At 39.6% G+C, this 23,993-nt stretch overlaps 1 protein-coding gene across 2 annotated transcripts in view; it reads right to left on the reverse strand.

The window, feature by feature from the left end:
- Positions 1-23,993, reverse strand: part of arhgef10la (Rho guanine nucleotide exchange factor (GEF) 10-like a) — a 115,857-nt gene that overhangs the window by 23,165 nt on the left and 68,699 nt on the right. For both annotated transcript variants that reach the window (XM_062415896.1, XM_062415895.1), the window contains exons 19-20: positions 20,501-20,622; positions 4,514-4,600 (exon numbers count right to left, since the gene is read on the reverse strand). In XM_062415896.1, coding sequence (XP_062271880.1) covers positions 4,514-4,600; positions 20,501-20,622 — 209 coding nt within the window. The remainder of the gene's footprint in view (positions 1-4,513; positions 4,601-20,500; positions 20,623-23,993) is intronic.

The following is a 23,993-nucleotide window of genomic DNA, read 5'->3' on the forward strand; positions in this document are numbered from 1 at the left end:
TGCAGAATCTGGACAGGAGCGATCCTGTGGGCTCTTGAGAATGAGCCAGAACAAATAATGGTCTGTTGCACAGGGTGAAAAGAAGATAGGGAAGACTTATCTTGCAGCGAGGAGCCCAAAAAAAAAAGAAAAAGACACAGCTTCAAGTGACTGTGTAACCAGAGCCTGAGGCAAGGCCCTTCCTCGCCCAGACTCCTCCACAATTTATACAATCACGTGTCTATCTTTGCTTCCTAAAACCCTCCATACACCACCATCAGCACTCTCCCTGTCATTGAACACAGTCGCCTACTCTTTTCGATTCAATCTGCCTGATATCCAGTTCAAATACTGTGCCTGGACAAAGTCATCACTACTTATTTAAAGAAATAGATATCTGGAGTTGTGCCCTGGACAGATTTCTCCTCTCAACTCGGGAGAAGCAAAAACTTCCCAAACAGTAAATGCCCTGCCAGCATTAATTAGATTGGTCTGGAAGCAGTGAGAGAGCGTGGGAGAATGGTCATGATGGCTCACTCAATGCTCATTTGTATTTATGACATTAAGAAAGCAAAAGCATGGGTCACCAGACTGTTGTAGTCTTAAATGGACGCATTTCAAGTTTCCTACTACTGACACTCTAATGAATCCTGACTTCCTGATATAGGTGTATAAAATGAGAAACTTAAAGGCAGATTAAATGCAAACTTTATGTAAAATTGTGAAGTAGGATGTTGGGAAAAGTGGGACAAGGAAGGTGAAGGCAAACAGGGAAACACTGGGGTATCAGGCTGATTAGACACAATGTCATTACTCTGATCAAAGCACATAGAAATCCCCATAGCCCATCTCACTTTAACATGATTAGTGTCATCCCTTATTTGACAAGCCTGCCAGGGAGGTAGAACCAACTGGGGGCGGAACGCTCAGCCACTAATTATTCTTGCTGGATCCGCGGGCCTTCTCTTTTATTTTTTCAGTAGATCCCAGTTTCTCTCTTGCTTTGGTTACATATCGTATGGTACAGTATGTAACATTCACAATAGTGAAAGAAGGTCAGATGTGCTCACTTCTGAAAGAACTACTTGTCTTGTTTCCAGAATGTCTGATTGTGGAGGAATGTATTGCTAAATGGATTCACTTTCAGATTTGTATTTCATTTGTAATAAAAATGTCTTCTGGAAATTCAGACTCTTAGGTGAAAGGCCTTCAGCTGGATGCATTTTAAAGCTTCCTTAAAGACAGCAGTTACCATAAAGTAACATAAATGCTCAGGTTATTGAAATGCACTAAGTGTACCACTGTTTATTCAGAATATCAAATGTGGCTGCCTCCAAATACAAAAGTGCAATTATAATTCAATCAATAGGTGCTTTTGTATTGTTAACTGAACAATGTATCATATCTGTCAACATAACATTGTACTTCCATAAATTCTTGTCCAAACCTTTTTTTTTTTTTTTTTTTTGCTTTTTGTACTCAAATCAGATTATGACATACAATTATGGACTTCAAATTTGACTTGTACTTGACTGCAGTGAAACTTGACTTTACTTGAGAAATTCAAATATTTTGGTCCCAAGTTTTGATCAGGTGATATCCTGGAACAATTAAAACTAAATAAGGCAGCAACATCGTGTATGGTCACACGAATCATAAATGTAATCATTAGGCATATTAAGGACTTGCTCTTAGCTATGTATAAAACACTAAAACAGCTTTGAGAGGAAAATGCTCAAATACAGTGTGAATTTTAAGAGTCAGCATTAAGAGTCCTGAAAGACTTGGATCTTTACACCTAAGACTTGAGACTTTATATGACAGATTTGTGACATGACTTAGACTTAGACACCAATGACTTTAGGCTTGACTTAATAATGCTCTACTAACAGGTATCTTTGCTGTACGGCTGTTTGGCATGTTGTACAAAATGTGTGAGTAATATAGCTACTGATAACTGCTGAAACAACCATTAATGGCTTACTCTTCATGAACGCATGCAGTTGTGAAAGAACTGAAACTTTTGAACACAATACTTTAATCTAGCCTTCAATCACTTTACTGGATGTATTCTCCTTCCTGACCAATGTAACACGCCACATGTGGGCAACCTACCTTTGTTCCTCCGAATAGTGTGGAAGGACGAGGTCAAGGTAGTTGAAGTCATCTATAATAACAAGTTCTTATAAAGGATGACGGTCAGAGTGGCCTAGGCTCATTCAAACAGATAACAACAATGCCATAAAATGCCAGCTCCACCATATCTCCTATCCCTCATCTGAGTGAGCATCCACTAGTCTTTAGAATAGCTCCACAAAAGCAATTAAGTCTTACAGACACTTAGCCGTACTGTGTCTCCTGGAGGGCCTACACTTGATTTAGCCACCTCTTAGGTCGAAAAAGGATTACCTGATAAATTGCCCACCATCTTCAAGAAAAGAGGAAGAACAAAAATTGAAACGTAAAGATTAATAGCAGATTCTTGGCATCATTTTTTTTCCTCTCGGAATTTCCCTCTTTTTCAAGATCCGTCTTAATTCCCACGAGTCCAGGGATTGTAATGTGATAGTCTGACTGCACAATTTTCCTCACTCATCATAAAAGTGACACACATCCTAAAAAAGCACCAAAAAAATGGTGAGAGAGAAAAACAGAGGTGATGACTGTAGTGGCTGAAACATTCTTCATTCCATAAAAGTGAGATAGAAATGATGACTGAATGACCTGGTGCTAATACTGTGGCAAGGAGAGTGTCTGTGCAGCCTGTGAATGCAGTAGAGCAGCTAGAATGGGACGTTGACAGGTGCAAATGGTTTTTGATTCAATGTGATGAGTCAGTTGACTCCAGTGATAAGGCCCAGCTGGCTGTCTTCGTTCGGATGGCGTTTGACTTTTACACAAAAGAAGAGTTTTTGATCTTAGTTCCACTGAAAACTACAACCAGAAGAGTTGATATTTTCAATGCTCTGAAGGACTACGTTGTGGAGAAAAAGATCCATATTGAAAAGCTGGTGTCTGTAAGCGCTGACAGAGTGCCACTAAGGATTGTATGCCCACTGCAAAGCACACCTAGTCGTGTTAAAATGATCAACTTCGTTGGAGTGAAGGCATTGCGACACAGAAGGGAGGAGGATACACATATATTGTCTGATGCTGAGCAGCCTACTTGATCTTACATTACTGCTGAATGTAGGTGAGTAACTGAACCACTTGAATCTATATTAACAGGGTAAAGAAGAAAAAAAAACATTTGATATGATCAATGCTGTTAGTGTTTTTATATTCAGCAACTGAAAAACAAAAAGTTTCAGCAATTATCCCCAGTCTCAATCTGCTGGAAAGTCATGCAGGGGCAGGTGATGCTTTGAATATATACAAGTATTGTGACCTTCTGTCCCAGATTGGACAGGATTTTGCAAACAGATTTAGTGACTTTGAGAGACTTAAGCCCTGTGTGACACTTATTGCCAACCTCTTCATGAGGGTAGACATAGGTGAGATTTTGGGACAGATGGCTGAACTGTTTTGTGTCAATCCTGTGGAGATGGAGGTTATATAGCAGCGTAATGGTGTCCATCTAAAATCTCAACAACATTCGCAGCATTTCTGGACCCTTGTAGAGCCAGAAAACTGTAAGAACCTTCACCAAGCAGCTCTGAAAATGTCTGCTTTGTTTGGGTCCAAGTGAACGTCATGAAATCTAAGTTCAGAGCAAGACTGACAGACAAACATGTGAATGATTACATAAGCGACAGCCCAAGTGGATACACTTAAGCATTCACTTCTCTTGTTGACTCCATGTAGTGCCAGTCATCTCACTAACTGCAGAAAAGACTGAATGTATGTAACATGCATGTGAACCACAGAGGTTTAAGGTATTGGTAACTTTGTTTTGTTTTCTCTGACATTAATATTATTTGAATTTAATAGTGTGAGCTTGACAAACTGAAAATGTAAAAAAAAATGCCTACACATATACACACACACACACACACACACACACACACACACACATATACACACAAAAACAAAACACATGCAGGTCAATTTAAGATGTTTTGAAACAAAATTTGATTCAATATCAACATTTTGTAAAAATTTCACACAAAAGAAGCTTATTGAGCTGGTCTGAATAAAGATCAGCCATGTGAATAAAACGTACTAATAATTTAAAACACGAGTAGCTCTCAGCCATTTTAATTTTGTCAAATTAGTTCTCAGAGGTAAAACGGTTGGTGATCCCTGCTTTATACTGTTTTAATTCATAGTTTCCTAACTATGAAACTATAATATACTAGAAAAACTTTGCTTTCTTAGCCTTGAGATAAATTTTTTCAATTCATTTTTTAAAAATACGTAAATGAGAACTAAGGGTAGAAAGGTCATTTCAGTGGTAGTGGTAATTGTTTTAAAAGCTAAAATTGTAAATATGAATTCTATTCCTTTTCATTGATTCTAGTTATTTGGCATTCAGATGTGTGTGTGGGTGTGTGTATATGTATGCATGCATGAGTGTAAGCAACATATTACTTACCCAGAGATAGCCTTGAGGTAAAGAGGTGCTTGCTGCAGAGAAACCCAACAATGCACAGTGGACAGGATTGTGGATGGCAGCTTCAAGCTACAAAAAAAAAAAGAGACAAAATTAATATTGATTTATTTTGATCATGGCTAAACCACAGCATGTTCCTTTTTGTATTATTTTGATGTAGTTAATAGCAAATTGGCACTGGCTTGTATCACTTTTCAATTGATGCATATAACATTCCTGCAAAATGCTTCAACTTTGCCATCAACAAGTACTTTATTTCACACAGGAGTTGACAGCTTCCCGCCCACAGTATGAGATGTAAATGCAGATGTATCACACCGTATATTTTTCTGAAAGAGAGTCAGTATGCGGTTAAATAGAGTATCCAAAAAACATTTGGACTCTTCTTAAGATTTTATCTCATTTCCTTCACAGTGAATTCATGTTTTGATAGAAATGTGTGTATAGTTTGTATCCAAGACAGCAATTGTAAAGGTTGAACGGTAAAAAAGAAAAAAAAAAAAAAGATGATGGAAACAAACAAGACTAACTCTACAATGTTCCTATCAGTACATAACCTGCAGGTCTTACATTTAAGATTGCTTTCTGCTTTCAATGCCAAGATCATAAGACCAACACTATAAATAATGCTCCATGTTTCAGTCAGTATTGGAGACAAATATTAAAGTTTTGTTCCAGTTTCAACTGTCATTACACAATGCTTGATTTCTTTCTTCTTCTTTTTTTCTATGCACAGTTTTGGTGCTTACTTTTATTCCTGGTTATTTTAGTAACCATGCTGTCCACACACTTATTATCAGTTTCTTACCATGTATTTGGTATGTTTAGTTCAGCTAACTTAACAAGACAGTGAATAACAATTTGACAATAGGAGAAGGATAGACGGTTAAAAATCTTTCCATTTCCAGGTTATTTCAAAATGCATAAAGATTGAGTTTATGATTACATGATTGGTGTAAACCATTTCTACACCACAATCATTTCAAGCTTCAATATACACAGAGCAATCACTTAAAAGACACAGGGGGTTAGTATAACTGCACTGTGACATTTACCTTTAGAATTGAAATTGGTCAAACCTGTGAATACACAAGAGGCTTGAACACTGAAGTCCTGAACCAAGGATGCTGTTTGACTATTTATTATCAATATAAAGAGCCAACATCTTACAAAATGGGAAAAGGAATCCATATTCCGTAGACATATAGCAGATTTGTTTGCCTGAAACGCAGATATGGAGGTTGACATTTACAGTTAGCTGATGTGCATCAAACCTCTGCAGTGAAAGCTGCCTTTCTAACCAGCGGTCTATCTGGTATGTAAGTATTATTATTATGGTGTATGACTGCTGAGGGTGGGCCATGTGACAGACGGAACAGCTAATTGTGTGATGTCGGGCTGGTGGGGTTGTGAATGGGTGAGGAAAGAGGAGAGTGGGTTAGCGATGAGTGCCGCGACTCTTTAACTGTCATCCTCGACGGCAGCAAGCATCAATCACGGGTAATTTATAGCCTCCTCTGGCCAGGATCCCACCCCTTTTCTCTCTTGTTGGGTGTGTTTGTAAACAGTAAACACCAAAAAAAACATACTGGCCAGTGCTTTCCCCATCTGCACTGCAAGGCTATTCCTCCACTCCCCCTGTGTCTTTCTCCATCTATTCAAATTCACTATGCAGATGCATGGCTCATCCTCTCTGTCAGTCTCTCAGTCCCACTCTTACATTTTTTCCCCCATCTTTTACCTTGTTTTATGCTTGCTTTGTTTCCTCTGTCTCTATCTTTTTTTCTCCCTCTGCCCTTCTGCCAGCCTTCCATCAAATGCAGTGAAATGTTTTTTGAAAGGTAATTAAGTGGCAGTCTTAATAGGTACCCATATGGAGGCCCTGTGGTTAAGAGAGAGAGTGTGGCTGCGGACCAGAGGGACTGGAGCACTATTGCGGACGCTGCTGGTAGTTTGGTTGTGGTGGATTTTATCAGCCACCTGAGACTGGCAAGTATGGTAGGCCAATCTTCACAGGCATAGATTGCTTTGTATGTTAGCACTCTCCAGAGTGCGTCTGACAATACTAGTGGGATATATCCACGCTATCAGAACAGTCCAACAACTTCATAAGGTATTCAAAAGCAGAAATGTGTACTGGGATCATTCAGATAAAGAGCTGATGTGTAAATGAGGAGGCTTGTTTCTTAATGAGATATCCACCATTTGAGAAATTTGACGCCTACTCTTGTAAAATGATTCTGGGTATAAAGAGGAAATCTAATTTCTGAATATTGTACAAGTAATTAGCTATTTTGCAAATGTCACACTGTTGTGCTTATAATATTTAGCTGTCCTCCCTTCCATAAGGGACAATGATTCACAGTAAATCCATAAAATCGTGAAGTAATTAGCACAAGACGTGTTTTTTTTATTAAATCAATCTGGAATGAAACTGCTATTACATCAAGCAACATTTTGTATTAGTATGGCTCACAGGATACACAAGGATACCACATTGAGGATAGATTGTGTTCCCATTAAAGTGCAGACAGTGACTGTGATCAATACAGTAACCACTGGTCCACTTATTGAACTTCTTTAAACAGCCAATGGATAGAGCCTGGGTGAGCATAACAACAAAGCCTGTGAGATCATTTCTACCTGTGAATGTGCAAATTATATCGACAGACACACAGGAAATAGAGGTCTTCAGCAATGACCATATCAGTGGCCATTCCAATGCTAATAAGGTATCAATGAGGCACCATTTAAAAATCAATGCGATCCACGCTTTCTTGAAGTCAATTGTCAGTCTCTTTTATAGCACTGTGCCTGAGTCGGTGCATGTGTGTGCATGTGTGTCTGCAAAGCTGTAGGTGTGAAGTTGAGAAGCTGAAGCAATTCCCAGGTGTGGAGGCAGGATGAGAGAGGAAGGTGAGCCTGTAAGCTGGTTGAGGGAGGTTTGATGGAGGACTTCAGGGAGCGTGGGGAGGATAAGGGAGGAAACGGGCAGGTGAGCTAATTAAAGTGAGATTTGTTGATGTGATGAGAGGGCGGCCTCCCAGCTGCTGGTTACCAATGACCCAATGGTCGACAGAGAGTCCGCCCCACCCATTACCCCAAGAGGGCGCCAGCCCATATGCTAGTTCCAGGTGGCAATAGTTAGCAGAGAAGCATCCATTGATTTTCTGTAAGATAAATGTAAAATGTGTATAATTAGGCCCTTTCCAGGGAATGAATGGATGGGACCATTTATAGTGACTGTGAACACTTTTTGCCTAGTTACACAATGCTACATCTCCTGGCTCTATATCTCAACAAATTTAAGTAGTAGTGATTATTAGACGTGGTTTAATATGACTGGGTAGAGTGTTAGTAATTTCTGTATATATTTAATGATTTGACTCTCAGACTGTCAGAGCAGTGTCCCCTGGTAAGAATGACTACCCCAAAAGCAGTTAATGTTGTTTTTCTTCCCAAGGCTACACAGGTGCACTGTCTTTGCTTACAGCAATATTCCTCAGTAAGCACTATGAAATCTGCACTCTGATATGTGGAGGACTTACCACACATCAGATATGATAGAATTTCTATCCAAAAGGGATCCATGCATCATATTAATCGGGGCCTATAATGTTATCAATGACAAGACACACTGCAGCCAGCATTGCATTGTTTGGCCTCCACCATGCATATGTAATGGATTCCCTTTATTGGAAATACTGCTCTACAGTCACTTATGAAACAATGCATTAGGTGACACTCCTGAGCACACATTTCTGGACTGTTTAAAAGAAGAAGAAACAACAACTACTGCATAGCCTCCTGAAAATCAAATAACAAATATTATCTCCAAGAAAGGCAAGAGTAAAGAGAGCTGGGTGCTATATTAGACCCAGGGAGAGAAAATATGCCTGTATTTTATTTTTTTTTTTCTAATTCCATAGTCACAGTGCCTTCCCCCAATTCCACATACCAACAATCTTTTACACGCACTAACAAGCACTAATAGAAAACTTCCACTGTTTATTAACTGGTAATTGACTGGTGCTGGCGCTCCCTCCCTACTGCAACCCCACTGCCTAAGGCTACAAGCAGGAAGGCCGCAGAGTGAATCGCCAGTCAACCTGAAATTACTTACATCCAGAGCACTACTACAGGTAATGCACACTAAACAAGCTACTAACATGAGAGATTTTGAAAAGTTGCTGCTCAGTTTATCAAGAAGGCAAGCCCTGATGAAAAGTGACACTACTTCATTGCTAAAATATAAGCGGAGGCTGAGCGCGTTAACTATGTTTGGTCTCGACCTTTTGAGTCAATTTGATTTCGCAATTCAAACATTTACCAAGGACTAAAATTTGAATAACTTATTTCTGACATTAAACTGTAATCACTTAAGATATAATAAAATAGATCCATATTATGCATTTAGACATGTAAGGAAGAAAGAAGAACCTTTACTTCTTTGATTCATTGTAGATTTTTCTTTCTCAAGAGTTTGATATTCTAACTGAGGGTATAAGGAAGTCAAATGAAAAAATCAGGGCAACTGGGACAAAAAACCAAAAGCGATCTGTGAGAAAACTGAAAAACAGATGGTGAGATCAGAACTGAACAAGAGAGAGGACTGTTCACTGTGAGTATGACTCACTGGCATAACTCAGGAGAGGGGAGCACCATCTCATTTTCAGTAGAATTGTAAGTAAAATTACCAGGATTACTGAGTCTATACGACTGATTCTGAAAATACAAAAGGTAAGTACCCTAAAATTGAGACCTTGCTAATTAAACCATGCTTCACTGACAAACCTATGCATTTGCTTTTACTCTTCAACAATTTAATTTTGTTTATTGGCAGGTGGAAGAGTGGTCTACGTGCTCTCTATCTATAATGCTCTTGTAAAAGCACAAGTTAAATTGACACGACAAAGGCTGTTGCTGAACTCACTCCCTTGACTACCATTACTGTTCCTTTACTATTACTTTTCCCTATACAATAAACACTCTGCAGAACACAAAGGGATCGTTAAATACATTTGAGGGGTTTCTGAGTTGGTTTATGAGAGAGTGAAAAATATTTCTGATACTAAAATTGGTTTATTTTATTATATTATCCTTAGATGTCTGTTTTTGTCTAATGAATTACTGCATAGTGGCTCTTTAGACCATAAAATTATACAAGTACGTTGTTTCTCATTTTCATTTTTTAAGAGGAAAAACATTGAAAGACTATTAATAACACTACCAGCTGTGGTCCTGAACCAGTTAGAAACTGTTTTCCAGCAGCTTTCTTGCTAACGCTAAATAAAATAACATAAAAACAAGAGTGTAGACACTCAAATATAGAATGTGGAAATACGTGGTGCACTTGGTATTCAATAAGAAATGATTTTGGATACAGCCTATGTCAACATCATGATTCAATGTTTTTTGTTTGTTTGTTTTTTAACCTGCTAAGTAAGGTCTTCTTTTACACTACATGACTTTTCTACAAATAATTTTTACCAGGGTGTGTCACTGACAAATATATACTATCCTATATCTCTTACAGACATGTGACAAATTAAAGGTAAAAACAACTTAAAGTGTCTTGGTAAAGTGTTTTAATACTATAAGTCTATGAACTCTACTAGAGGGAAAAACACCATTCTTCCAAAAGATATTCCCTTATTTGGTGTTTTGAAGATGTTAATGGAGGGTGCTGTCTAACATGTCATCCGAAATCTCCCATAGGTGTTCAGTTGGGGTAAAATCTGGTGACTGTGAAGGCCATAGCATATGATTCAAATAAGTTTCATCAAACCATTCAGTGATCCTTCGTGCCCTATGGATGGGGGCATCCTCAGCCGAGAAGAGACCACTCCCATCAGGATAGGAATGTTTCATCATAGGATAAAGGTGATCACTCAGAACAACGTTGTATTGATTTGCAGTGACCCTTCCCTATAAGAGGAAAAGTGGGTCCAAACCATGCCAGCAAAATGCCCCACATAGCATAATAGAGCCACCAGATCCCCGTCGAGCATTCAGACCTCTACCAGTTTTTCCTTTAATTTGTCTCCTGCTTGTATCTGATGGTAAATTTAGCTTCTTTGAATATTATTAAGCTTTCAAAATGGTGGAAAAAATTATTTTAACTAATAAAGAAAAAATGTAAATAGATCTGAATCAGAACCCAAAGGTATTTTACAGACTTCGTATGTAGACATGGCACATTCTCGAGATATATTAAGAGTAGACGGTTAGCTACCTAAGCTATTATATTCAAACCCCAATATGTGGACATGTACACTCCAATGACTCAACCATAGGGACAGCAAAATGTTGTTTGCTCATTATCTGTTTTCCAATACATCACACTCTCTAATGAACCTAATAGAAAAGGACAAGAGGATCAAAGTTGGAACTTGCTGTTCATGTTATGATTTCATGAGCTAGATGTCACACCGTGATTTAAATTCCACCAGCATCTCCAAGCAGAGATCAAAGGGCCAACCACCTGCTGTGCTTGCAGGCCTGCGTTACGCTCAGAATATTCAAAGTCATTTGAAGACAATAAGATTAAACCATCTGCATGAGAGGGCTGAGTAGACAGCCTGATTTTTAACTCTTGATAGGCCTGTATCAGGTCCTTTAGAGGTGGTAAGGACTTGCTGCAAAACCATGTGGCTATCAGCTTATTATTAAAACCAGCTCAGGACATTTCCTTCTATTTAATAACCAGTGTCTGTACAGTACCGATTCCCTGTCTCCCCTGGCTATGCCACAGATCATATCAGCAATAAGTGGAATGAAGTTGGAGAGTGGTTTTGCATATCGCTGCTCAGAGCCACAGCCTGACATTGGTAGGACATCACAAACTCATATTCATGACTCGACTGAGATTTTCTTCCTCGTGTCCTTCACTGCTCCTAGCTGAACGATTGCAACACGCCCAACAAATGTGATGCAAATTCGTTGTGTCGCTATGCCCCCTCTTCACACACACAGACACACACCCACACACACACTCACACAGATACAGACACACACACACACATACACACAACTCCACAGACCCACACTGCTGACTCCTGCGGTCATGGTAGTTCCAACTCTGGATGAAAGCAGTGTACTGCCCCTGCATTAATGGGTTCAAAAGAGGACTACAGGCCAAAACTTCTCTGTGTAGTCAATCACTTCCTCCATCTTCCTCACCCTTCTGCCGGAGACAGGAGACATCCGCACAGAGTCCAGAAATGCTTTGGATGAGCAATCTTTACCCACCTCAAAGAAAGAAACTGACACAACTGTTTGTCAACATGGAGAACTAGATGAAACCCTGGGCACAAAGAGGGGACAAGGCTTTCCATAATCCTTAATATCAGATGGCAGGGCACACAGAACAAAAGAGGGCTCTGGTGCCAGCTCAGTTCGAGCCATGTTGCAGTTGACACTACTTTTGCCAAGGAACCTCTGCACATCAAGGAGCACCTTTCAAATTTGAGTCTGCCCCTACAATCCTTGGATCCTAATACTATGGCCTGTTTGGCATTACATGAGACAAACACAAATCACAACTGTTTCACAAATAAGAATCCACTACAATTTAGGCCCAGTTGTTTTCCACTCTGTAATATGATATTTTGAAAGTTTCTGTTTTTGTTATTATTGTATTTATTTTCTAGCCATCTTCTCCCAATCAGCTCGGGAGTTTGTTTTGATTACAGAGCTGAAAAGGGAATGACAAGTTATCTTAGTTTCAACTTATTGAAATCAAACTGTGTGAAAACACTTTCCAAAACATATAAAAACTGAAGTAAAAGTTCACATTTGCAGCTTCTTTAAAAGAGACCAGGAGGTAAAGACATATCGTTAAATATCTTAACAATAGACAACAGCTATAAATGAAGCAGCATTCAGAGCGGTAGTAGTTCATGTCTTGAAAGTAACAGTAGCAGGAAGACTAATTACCAGTGAAGAAAATAAGGAGAGAACATGCCACTGCAACAGACAGGATTGGTTTGGCACAATAGGAAATCAAAGGGAGGGCTTTCTTCTTTCTTCTTTGAATTGATGCCGTTTTTTGCCCATCGTTCTCTCTGCATTGATGTATAATCACAGAGGAAGAATGTGACCGAATTACCACATTTAGCAGATCTGCAGGATTTCCCTTCTGGGTGCATAATTTGTTCGTGCATGCTATCTTGACATGCACAGAGTGAGCAGAAACCCTAGGCCAGAGCAGAACTCTACTCTGAGGCATTGCTAGAGAGTGTCTATGATTCCTGTAATTAGTATGTTAACTGTCACAGCAACAGATCAAGCCTTACACAGATGACCTCGCTGCCAAGCAGTGGGTGTGTCTACTCTGTTGATATATATACATGCACCATACTGCCCTCTATTGAAAAGGAGAGAATTAAAGTGAAATCAATTCATCAGTTTGCATGTAATGCAAAGTGTGGATGATACTGAACTACCATGTCAATTATAATTTCAAAAACTTCATATATATCCAGTAAATTACTCTCTGTGAAACACCTTCTGTTGCCCTCCTGTCTTTACAACAGCAAACTAAAAATCCAAAATCAAAAACAATTCTTTGCACACAGATCTGACAGGACAGCCTCTGTATTCATCTATGGTGGGATTTAGACTGCTGTGATAATCACGACATGATGAAATGATTATATTAACATGTCAGTGTTAACACTGCATCTTTGATATTTGTATATTGTACTATGTATTTCAATACCCTTCTGTTCATTTCATTACACACACAACAGCAACTTTGCTACCTACTTGGCAGCAAAACCAGTATTGGTCAACGAATGGGAAAGGCTATGCTGTTGGCAAGCATGGCAGCTATTAGTAATATAACTCCTCTACGCTCTCATGTTGTTAGTAAAAATAATCTAAATAATCTAATCAAAAACTCCTTTCATCAGAACATTTGGTATCATAAAAACACTGTATCACACATAAGAAAAAAGGGAATCTGGACAATTTGAACCAGTCTAATAAGCTTTGGACACTTTGCATCTCTGAGTGAATTTTCTGTCTTCATATTTATTTCAAAGGTGCTTATTACATTTCTGAATATCACACCTACAGAGCGTCTCCTGTTAGTAACTTTGAACCTGTCAGTAATGATTCATGCTGAGTGCAAACCCATCACAGCTATATTTCTGCTTCTGTTGTTCTTGCATCTTTGTTTGCTGCTTAAATAAGACTTCAATTCATTGCAAAAGGAGGCACAACTGGGATTTGCTGCTTTTGGCTTGAAAGTATCTTCTCACCATTACTTAAGTTCAATAAACTTCTGATTCTGCTTAAACCCTGGCAGAGAAGAGATCTAGATCTACAAAGAAGAAAGTCTGACCTCTGCACACTCCTGGTACATTAGCCAAGATGTTGGGAACTGTCACAACTCCCTCAGAGTTGTTCTCTGCGAATGCCAAAGTTTGACTTCTGCTCCGACCTCAATGAGAGGTCCCCTTTGATCGGGAGTGTTAAGCAGTCAGAGCATGTGAACTGTCACTGCCCCCTGTATTTGTGACAGTGACATGTTTGGTGTGTCTGGATTTGGGTTTTCCTGAGCTGAGCCACGCTGACCAGAAGGGCCAAGCCGTATCAGCTTCAGCGATAAGTCTGCTGTGATCCAGCTTCACACAGAGAAATTAGATTGACACTTCCTTCTGCATTTTCATATTCTGCATGCCAAAAGCTTATCTGCCCCCCTTGAACTTGGAGGATGAGTAGCAACCATCTGTTTTTTGTTGAGAGAACTGTGGTCCGTCTTTACAGTGGCTACAAAGTTTACTTTTCTGTGAAAAGGACTTTGAGTGCATTTTAACATGCAACGATAATTCAATAAAACTGATCAGAAGATGATGTTCTGAATTTAATTGCAAATATATTTTTCTCTCAGATATCAGAGTGACCCTTGCTAAAAACCTTCAGAACTCTTTTATTGTTTTAAGGAAATGTAAGAGTATATATGCGTAGTCTGTTCATTTTAGTTGTAGATGCCACATTAGGTTCTCCTCCATGTCTTGTAAACATCAGCATGATATTTGGGGACAATCTAGTGCAATGAAAATGTAGTCTAAAAAAACCCCCTCAGAAATACAAATCAAACATCATGCAGAAATTAATTTTTGGTTCATGAATACACATTGCTTTGCGGGTTTGAATTCTAAATAGAAAACATCTTAACAAGTCTCCTAAATTAGGAAACTGGTGGGGAGCCGCTGCTGACAAACAGTGAGAGATCTAAAAATCGTGTGCAGAAATAATGGTGAAGTTAAAACAACCGAAAAGGAGATGTAGAGCGCAGCACCATTAGAATTGTTGGTCATTTTCACAATTCATTTGACCCTGCATAGTCACAGAAATGCCTAAATGCTGTAGATTACTCTTTATTTCTAAGAAGCAATATACAGAGAAAAAGAAAACCGAGCTCCGAAACAGAATAGTGTGCACTCCCCAAACAGTCTCAAGCACTTGCACATCCTGCTGTTTGTGTTTTTGTGTTTACCAGGAGGATATTACTGCAGAGTTAGAAAGGGAGCTGTTACAGTCTGGTGGATCTGTGGTTAGAATGAGCTTTTAATCCACGCTGTGGCGTCTATTCTTGACAAATCAGAGAGGTGGCTGATATCTTCTACTCTGAAAGGTAGCAAACGACCTTCAAGAAAAACAGAAGTTGAAGCGTTGCATAAGGTGTCAACTTGATGACTTTACCTTAAAAAAAATTGGAATACAAAAACAGGCGTGAGGTAGGAGAGGAAATAAATCATCAGAAAGGTACTGCATCAGTGAAAGGCCACCTTTTCACACTGTCCTTCTCCTTTTTAATCCATATTTCATAACACGGCATCTCATCTGAGGTTGATACACCATTGAACCCTTCCTTCATCTCGGCTGTAAGAGCTTTGAGTCATTATGTTCGTAAATCAGTCATTCACCAGACAATGCTATAAACATAGCCATAAACAGTATATTTGCTGCTGCCAAGGGTGCCGCTCAACAAGCTCATTTTCTGTACATGCGGTCACTTTCATGTGGTTAGCTGAATGCATTGCACTGCTCTCTTATCACTCCATCAGCAGGGAAGATGGATGACACAGCGAGTAAGGGGGACATGCACAACATGCCCCAAAAGCACCAGCTAGTCTGTAAAGTAGTAAACAAGTACAGACCCTGTGACCCGGTACAGTGTGATTGCACAGATGACAAACACAGAAATCACCTATGACATGTTTAATGGATTTCCAGACTGAATCACACCCCGTCCAAAAATCCCCAAAAAATGTGTGATCTATGTAAACTAGTGAAGTGTATTAGGGGTGAGATGTGAGCAGGCTTTGCAGTTTTCTGAGCTGAGACACAGAAGCTAATCCTCTCAGAAAAAGAGAAAGGAAGCTAACCCTGATGCAGCCCAAACCCTTTTCCAGTTTGTCATTCCGCACTTCAAAGCATACATGATGAAATCCCCCAAGGTATTATAAGAGCTCTGGCATAGCAGCCATCCTCAGCCCTGTCCTAGCCTAATGCCTCATAAACGGAGTCTGGAAACATGTCCCTTTACTATTTCAAAAGTCTTTGTGGCTTTGGATCTTTAAGAACCTTTTAGAGTTGCAGAGGAAGAGGTGCTTTCCTACTGGAGGACAGATGAGGAGTTTGAGAATCATTATGCGGCCAAGGGATTCCTTTCCCCTGACCGTACAATAGTGCACACACAGGATGCACATGGACCACTTTAAGAATGGTTAGATCAGGACAGAAACCAGGCATCGATCTTTAGAGCTTTGCTGAAAGAGCGTTTATACAGAAATACAATGTGCAAGGAAATATGTGCCCCAGATAGAGACAGGCACATAATTTAAGCCATTCAGTTCCCAATGCACTGTGTGATGCCATTGAATGCCACTTGTTATACAGCTTGCTGAGCTGACAGATTATTGGGCTTTGTAAATACATCCATTATTAGCCTCCATGCTTCAGGCTAACGTAGCCTATTGGACAGAACTGAACCAAACAGTTGATGAAACTTTGTAAGGTTCATGCAGTTAAACGGGGAAATGAAAGGGAACAGTTGTTGTCTTCCATTTTAAGTTCCAGACACTAAGAAGAAACAAATATTACAATCGATGCCAACAAAACGCATCTGTTAACAGATACAGTAACAGTTTGGATTTCATAACCCAAAAGTATTCTATTTGCATGATATAAAACAGAAAAGAAATCACTAAATCTTCACATTTTGGGAAACGGGCAACCCTAATGTTTGGCAAATGACTTACAAATAGTAGTAATTTCAAAATGTAATTTCAGCTCTGTAGAGGAGCCCATTCAAATGTAATCTACAATCTGTTTATCTATCATTTCTAAAGGCATCAATCCTGTTTAAAATTGATATCAACTTGCTAGTTTTTGCGGAAAATTATATTGATTGTTCCATTTAACAGCTGGTTATCCTATATAGAAAGCTGGTTCTGCTGTTACCCTTTCTGCTACAGTATCTCCTCTTAATCCCTTAACCCAACCACCTCACACCCTCCCTTTGGGCCAACTGCCAAACCTGCTCTGTATCATCTTTCAAAATGGCAGAGAGGGCAGCGAAACGGAGCGTGCACTGACTCTTTAAACAACAAGGACCCATCAGAATGTGGTTTGTCTATTAGCCACGATAACGCCTGATTCTCTAGGTGTGTGTGTGTGTGTGTGTGTGTGTGTGTGTGTGTGTGTGTGTGTGTGTGTGTGTGTGTGTAAGGGAGAGAGAGAGAGCGAGAGAGGGAGAGAGAGACATGGACAAAACCAAAGAGATAAATTGAGAGGAGTCAGTCTGCCCCCGCTGTTCTCACTCAGCAGACTTGTGATAAGGTTTATCTCCGGTGCCTAACGAGTTCACCCAGTATCCCTCTCCAGCTCCCACCGAGTGGACCGGGGTGCGCTGAGCAGCACACAGCCAGCAGTGGGTTGAGCTCCCTTAGGTGACCTGTGCGTGTTGTTCATGCTACGCTGCTTTAGAACTTTATTTTCTGTAGGAAATGGCTTTGGCCCCTTCGGCCACATCTCTTTTAATCTGGGATTTCTTTTTTTTGTGCCTCCTTTTCTTCATCCTTTCTACTCACTGTAACTCAGACTGCCAAGAGAAGCTGCAAGAGCTGGAGAAAGAGATGCTGCGGAGCTTTGGCACAGAGAGGCGTGTGTGTCCCAGAGGCAGTGGCTAAGGCACAGATGGAGACACAGAGAGGGGGGCTGCTGCTGAGTTAAGCCCCTAATCACAGTCTGCTCTGCATGAAGGACTTAAAGTCACTCCATTTAATGCTACCTTCTCTTTAGTCAAAAAAGGGAAAGAAATACTACTGCTTACCTCTTCAGCTTTCTGATACCTAGGCCCCTCATTCTTATCACATCCTCATTTTTGTGATGCATAAAAGTGCATAGCCACAGCATGTAGTCAAAAGGAGAAACATACATGGACATACAGTTGCATACTCAGCAGTGCAAGCATAAATGTTCATGTTTCACATTAGCCTTAATAACATGAGCGACCATTACAGGCACATACATACATACTCAATTTGATACACCTCAGAAAAAAATAAAGCCTCATGAAATAACTTCATGGTAAACCACATTTGTGACTGACATGGCTGCTATGCCCTTCACTGGTGTGCTCAGGTGCTTCATTTGTTTGTGCAGGGAGTGGAGAATACGAGCAGATCCTCAGAGATTCAGGGGGTCCCACTGGCTCAAAACATATTAATTGACTTGGCTCCACTTCCAGCCAGATGTAACACACTTTTGCAGAATGCTCGGGAACGTCTGCAAGACCTTTTGGGAAATCCTCCGCTACCATGTCAGAGCTACACTTTCTGCACTTTCACAGCTTCTGTTTCACCTAACCTTCCTCTCTCATCCACATGGCTAACAGACTATGGGTTGGCATATAGGTCTTAATCTAATGTTGGAACATTGATTTATGCTTGGGTGTCCCACAGCCATTAAGATAATTGCATGATCACTTTATAACATCCTCCCCTGGTGGCAAAGGTAATTTGGCTCCCCCCCAGCACCCACCTTGCTCAGTAAGACCCGTAACCACATTATTGCAATAAAAAATGTGGTTGGAAATATCATCTTTCAGTCTCACACATTGATTTCATACCATTTCCTCTATCTACTAACACCCTTTTAGTCCATCTTTCACCTGTCCTGACCATTTGATCCATTGGAGGCTTCTGGGTCTTAACAGCTTGTATTGATTGAAATTATGCAGTATCTTGAGGAGATGCTCTCATGTCACTTTGTAATTCTAATAGTCTAGGTATTTTTGAGTGAGATCATCACTTAGACAACGTATTTTTAGCTGTTAGGGCAAAGCAAGTGTACTTTGATTGCATTCAATGGGAAATGACTGTGTTAAATGGCACTAAGATGTCTTTTGACAAAATCATTATTAAAATAAAGATTCCACAACCACTACGGGCTAATGGCTACTTGCGAGGAGAAGTTGGTGTCAGTGAAAAGTCAAACTGCTTCGACGGATTGATTCTAAGGGAGGCATTTTCCTTCCTGAGTATAAACACTGCCGGTTTAGAAACATTAATCACAATTGAACATGTAGTGAATTCAAACTTTAAACTCAGCTGTAAGAGGATTCAGTAAAAAATGTCTTCCTTTCATTAGTCATTATCAGTTTTAGTCTTATCGTTATGCATCCAAATGAAAGCACATGATAGTTCCTTCTTACATGATACTACATTACAGCACGTGGTTCATCCAAAGGGAGTCTCTTTCATGTTACAATACAAATATTTTTATATTTACATGTTAGTTTATGTGTATAAACTAAAGTCTTTGGTTTGGTTTTGAATATCATTTATTAATAAGGGTGATAATGCAAAGTCTTTTTTATCTAATCTGTCACCCAAGTCCAGATGTTGTAATGCAGAAGTTATACATTTGTCAACCATCCTATATTTTACCATTCTCTTTATACTAAGGTAGCTATCCCTTTATTATCTCTGGTTGTATTAGTCCATTGTTGGTAATACGGCATATTAATGAGAAGGGCTGCTTTATTTTTCTGAAATAGGGCGTAAACAAGATAAATCTCCAGGTGCAAACAGACATGGGCTTGACCAGTACTTTTTTTTGATAATTTTGGTGACCACAGGTTCAAACCAGGTGCAGCTCAGAGTAGCTTCATATATTATTAATAGGAGAAACTCAGAATAAGCAGGTGGAGCTGGCTGAGCTTCAGTCAGAGCCAATCACATGACTTCCTCTCATCCCCCAAAAAGCAGCAACAGGTGAGGAGAGGCTAAGAGGTGAGATACGCTGAGGTCTCTCAGAGAAAGAGAGAGAGAGAGAGTTCAATAAAAACACACAACTATTAACTATTAACGTGCGTCAGCCAAAATGTGTTGTCAGTGGTATGATAACATAGTTTTGGTGTTTACTGGTGCCTTCACTCCTCTTCAGCATATCTGAAGAGCCTCATTTATTTCTTCAATCTTCAGTGAACTTAAGTCCATATGCAAAACATCAGTTTTTATTTATCCAAGGGGAAAAAGAAAATCCATATATCTTTTAAAAAATAAACAGATTTTCTAGTTTGAAAGTGTGGTTAGTGCTTAGAGAAGCACAAAAGTTTACCATTAAAACATGCGGTTATGCTGGAAGCTTTAAACAATTATTGAACTTATCCGTGCTGTGTGTAAAGTAAGCAGCACGTTGTGAGGGTGGTCTTTGCCAATAAGTTGATCTGAGCAGGTGGAAACACAAGTGAACATAATTCCCTGAAAACATGGAGGGTGGTTCTGCCTCCATAATCTGCAAGTATCAGTGTATTTTTTAATGTATTCATTTTTATCATTTATTTATTTCCCCTGTGTGCCCACAAGCTCCTAGACAAACTAAGAAGTTTGTGCTTTGTATGTGTTCCACTGATGCTATTATTGATGATTTCCCCTTGTTTTGACTTACCTTTCTCTCTGGTGACTTTGCAGCAAAGACAGGCATGTGAGAGGCGAGCAGCGGAGACAAAAATGGAGCCATGGTTTTCCCTTCATCCTCTCCGTATAACCAACCTGGTGAATTCTCCTCTCCTGAAAAGAAAAAGGGAAAAAAATTATTTTAAATTATTTACTTTCTCATTGAGGTGGTACCAAAATGATGTTGTTGTAGTTTATCAGCTTATTTTGTTTGTTTGCATGTTATACTTATTGACAGCGTACATGTCACCCCCACAGTTGAGCCAAGCTGAAAAATTATCCTGATCAGAAAGACATTGCCGTACCTCAGGTATGTAATATGAATGGTGTTATTAGCATGTAAATGTTATAATCAGCCAGAGGTGTATTCCCTGCTGTAGGAGGCGAGGCCAGGTACTGCCAACACACGGTCTCAACAGTGATTAAACCTGCACTTAATCAACAGTGAGTAAGCCCCAGCAGGAAAAAGGCAATTGCTGGATTTGAGTTATAATAATGGATTTACCTGTTGTGTGCGCCATTTCAGCACTCACAGCTCCGAGCTTTAACAACAGGTGCCCCCCTGACAAGGCACTGGGCAAATCTGCCAAAATACTCTTATTATGTAATTTTGCAATCATCAATTTCAATCTACTGAAACTAAATTGTGCATGAAATTTAACAGCTTGCTAAAATGTGCTCCCTGGTTTGTTTGTATACGTTTCCTTGGAAAAAGCTACGCTTTACACGTAATTGGAAGGTATGATCACAAATGCAACAGACATGTTTGCAGTCATTTTAAAAGTGGACAGCAGGGTTAGTTTGATAAGAACATTGTTTTCTCCCTCTTATTGTGTTAGATTGGTAGATAGTGCACTTAAGGAGCAATTACATTAGTGTGCACAGACAGAGAGTGCCAGCTAAAATATATGTTCTAGGAAATCTTATTTTAGATTTAAAAATGCTACCTTGCTCTTAACTTGTTACTGATCACTCTCGTGACCTGAGGTTTGCAAGCAGGGCATCACAATGGAGCAAAATCCTTCCCAAATTCAAAGCTGAAGAACATGTGAATAAAAATTGCAAAGCATGTTTAAACAGGTAACAAAAATGATCAAGGACACGAATGAACAACATTGGGTAGTGTTAGGGGAATCTTTTGGAATCTCACAGTTACATTTGATCTGATTCGATTTAATCAATTCTCAATTGAATGAAAAGTGGGGACTATTTTCAGTCTTTTGCTCCATTATATTGTGTCTTTAGTCCACTGAAATACAAGTGAACTGCATTAATTAATGAATCAATTAATGTGAAACCATATTATAGGCTCCTGGCTTTATGAGAATAACAAAATGATGGGGAGGTGGAGTGCTCCGCAGTGTTAGTATAAACATAATATTAAAGGCATACTATCCAGGATTTGTCAGTTGCTGTTTGTAAACACAACGTTGGAATTTGAAAGACAGCAGCGGTGACGCCATGAATCAGATAAATAAATCATTTTGTTATTGCCCATACATCCGCACAACCTTGCGGGAAGGTGTCACATAATGCTTTATGCATTGGTTTGTTGTGAATGCAGCCAAAGTACACGCTTCATCCTGTCCGCTGTGGCCTCTGAGTGTAGCTCAGCCCCACCCTTGGTCAAACAGACCTGTTCTCTTTATACATCCATGACACAGACAGAGAGCAGAGGAAAGCCAAGGAGACAGTGATGTAACCCGGTCGCTATGTTTTTGTAGAGTCTCGACCTCACATCCTGCATGCTGTTTTTGACTGGGGGCTACACACCCTATACCCAAAGGGGTTGAAGAACACAGCAAAACAATAAGAAAATACAGGCAGAGGTCAGGATCGCTGTAGATACATACAACGACACACTTCTAATGGGTCTTAAGTGATAACTGAAAGGGATTGTTTTTGCATGAGTCTCTACATTATTTTTTTGGAAAATCCTGCATATTATACCTTTAACTGATGGCGCACAGCATTGCCAGGAACACCTCTCACCCCAGCCACAGACTGTTTGTCCCCTCTGGGAACCGCTACAGGAATCTCTTTTTCTAGGACCAGCAGGTTCAGGAACAGCCTCGTCCCCTCAGCTGTCACCTCGCTGAACTCTGCACTACGGTAATAGCCCCACCGTCCCCCACCCGCACACACTTAACTCCAGTGATGGAAAATGTGCACACTTTCACCTTACAAAATGACAGCATCAGCCCCTCCAATCCCCGGATATCTTCCCACCCTTTTCCTTCAAAAACTGTAAATTCACAATACACATTCTTTTGTCTATATGTTCATCTCACAAAGGTAAATATTTAGTCATTAAATCAAACTAGAAATACGGCATCCACCAACCAGTCAAGTTGCAATTTACATCCATGTCTGTCCAGAGTCATTTGTGCATTGTCCTTGTATGTGTTCACAGACTTGGCCAATAAAGCGGATTCTGATAGAAGTTGTAGTCGTTACAGTAGACGATGTTTCAGATATGGATGTTGCTGCAAAGAAGCTACAAATTCCAAAACATGGATGTTTCACAATCATCTTCAACAAGACAGCACAGAAGATTTATACAATTACCACAGTTTCAGGGCTGGCACCCAAGACTAGTGTCACCAATTCAGTATCTAACCAAATGCGAAATGCCATCGCTTCATTTTATTCCTTATTACACATTCCTGTGAAACATTCGTGTATGGGGTCACAGTCACTTTTGACCACCGAATTCTAATCAGTTCTTCCGAGACTCCGAGTGGATATTGATGAATATAATGAAATGATCTCCAGGTGCTCCTGAGATATCACATTCATGGGCCAGACATTAAGTCGCAGTGACCTTGACCTTTGACCACCAAATCTTAATTAGTTCATTGTTGAATACAAATGGATGTTTGCACCAAATCCGAAGAAATTCCCTCCAGGCATTACTGAGGTATCACATTCATGACGTTTGGATGGACAGATGGACAACTACTTGTAACCACTGCCTTTTTTTGATGATAAACTACAAAATGTGTCTGGGCGCAGTACTGCTCTAACAGCTGAGTTATGCCCTTTTCGTCAACATCACGTTATTAACTAACATGTCAAAAATGTATTTTTAACATTTGTGGAATGATTCAGGATTGCAGGAGATAAGAATAGAGATTCTTATTTGAATCTTCTGCTTTTTGTCACCAAACCTTAGTAAGTGTGTTGTGACTTTTCATTTCTTTCAATGATTATTCTCTGCTGGGTTTTTCAAGTTTTCTTTTTCAGTCTGTTAAGCACGACAAGCAGAGTTTCATTCACAGCTTCTGAATTCTCAACAGAGAGCATCTCACAACCTCTGCAAATAAAACCCTTTGCATGGCTACACAATTCTAGGGTCAAGATGTATGAAATTTAAAAAGCAATGTCTGTCTGCATTTTGTATGATACAAATCATACTGTGCTCAACCACTGCACTGTGATCACACTGAAAGAAAAGAGAAAATTATGTATGTCAAATATTTTTT

The sequence above is a fragment of the Scomber scombrus genome, chromosome 3 (genome assembly GCF_963691925.1).
Source record: "Scomber scombrus chromosome 3, fScoSco1.1, whole genome shotgun sequence".
Classification (NCBI taxonomy): Eukaryota; Metazoa; Chordata; class Actinopteri; order Scombriformes; family Scombridae; genus Scomber; species Scomber scombrus.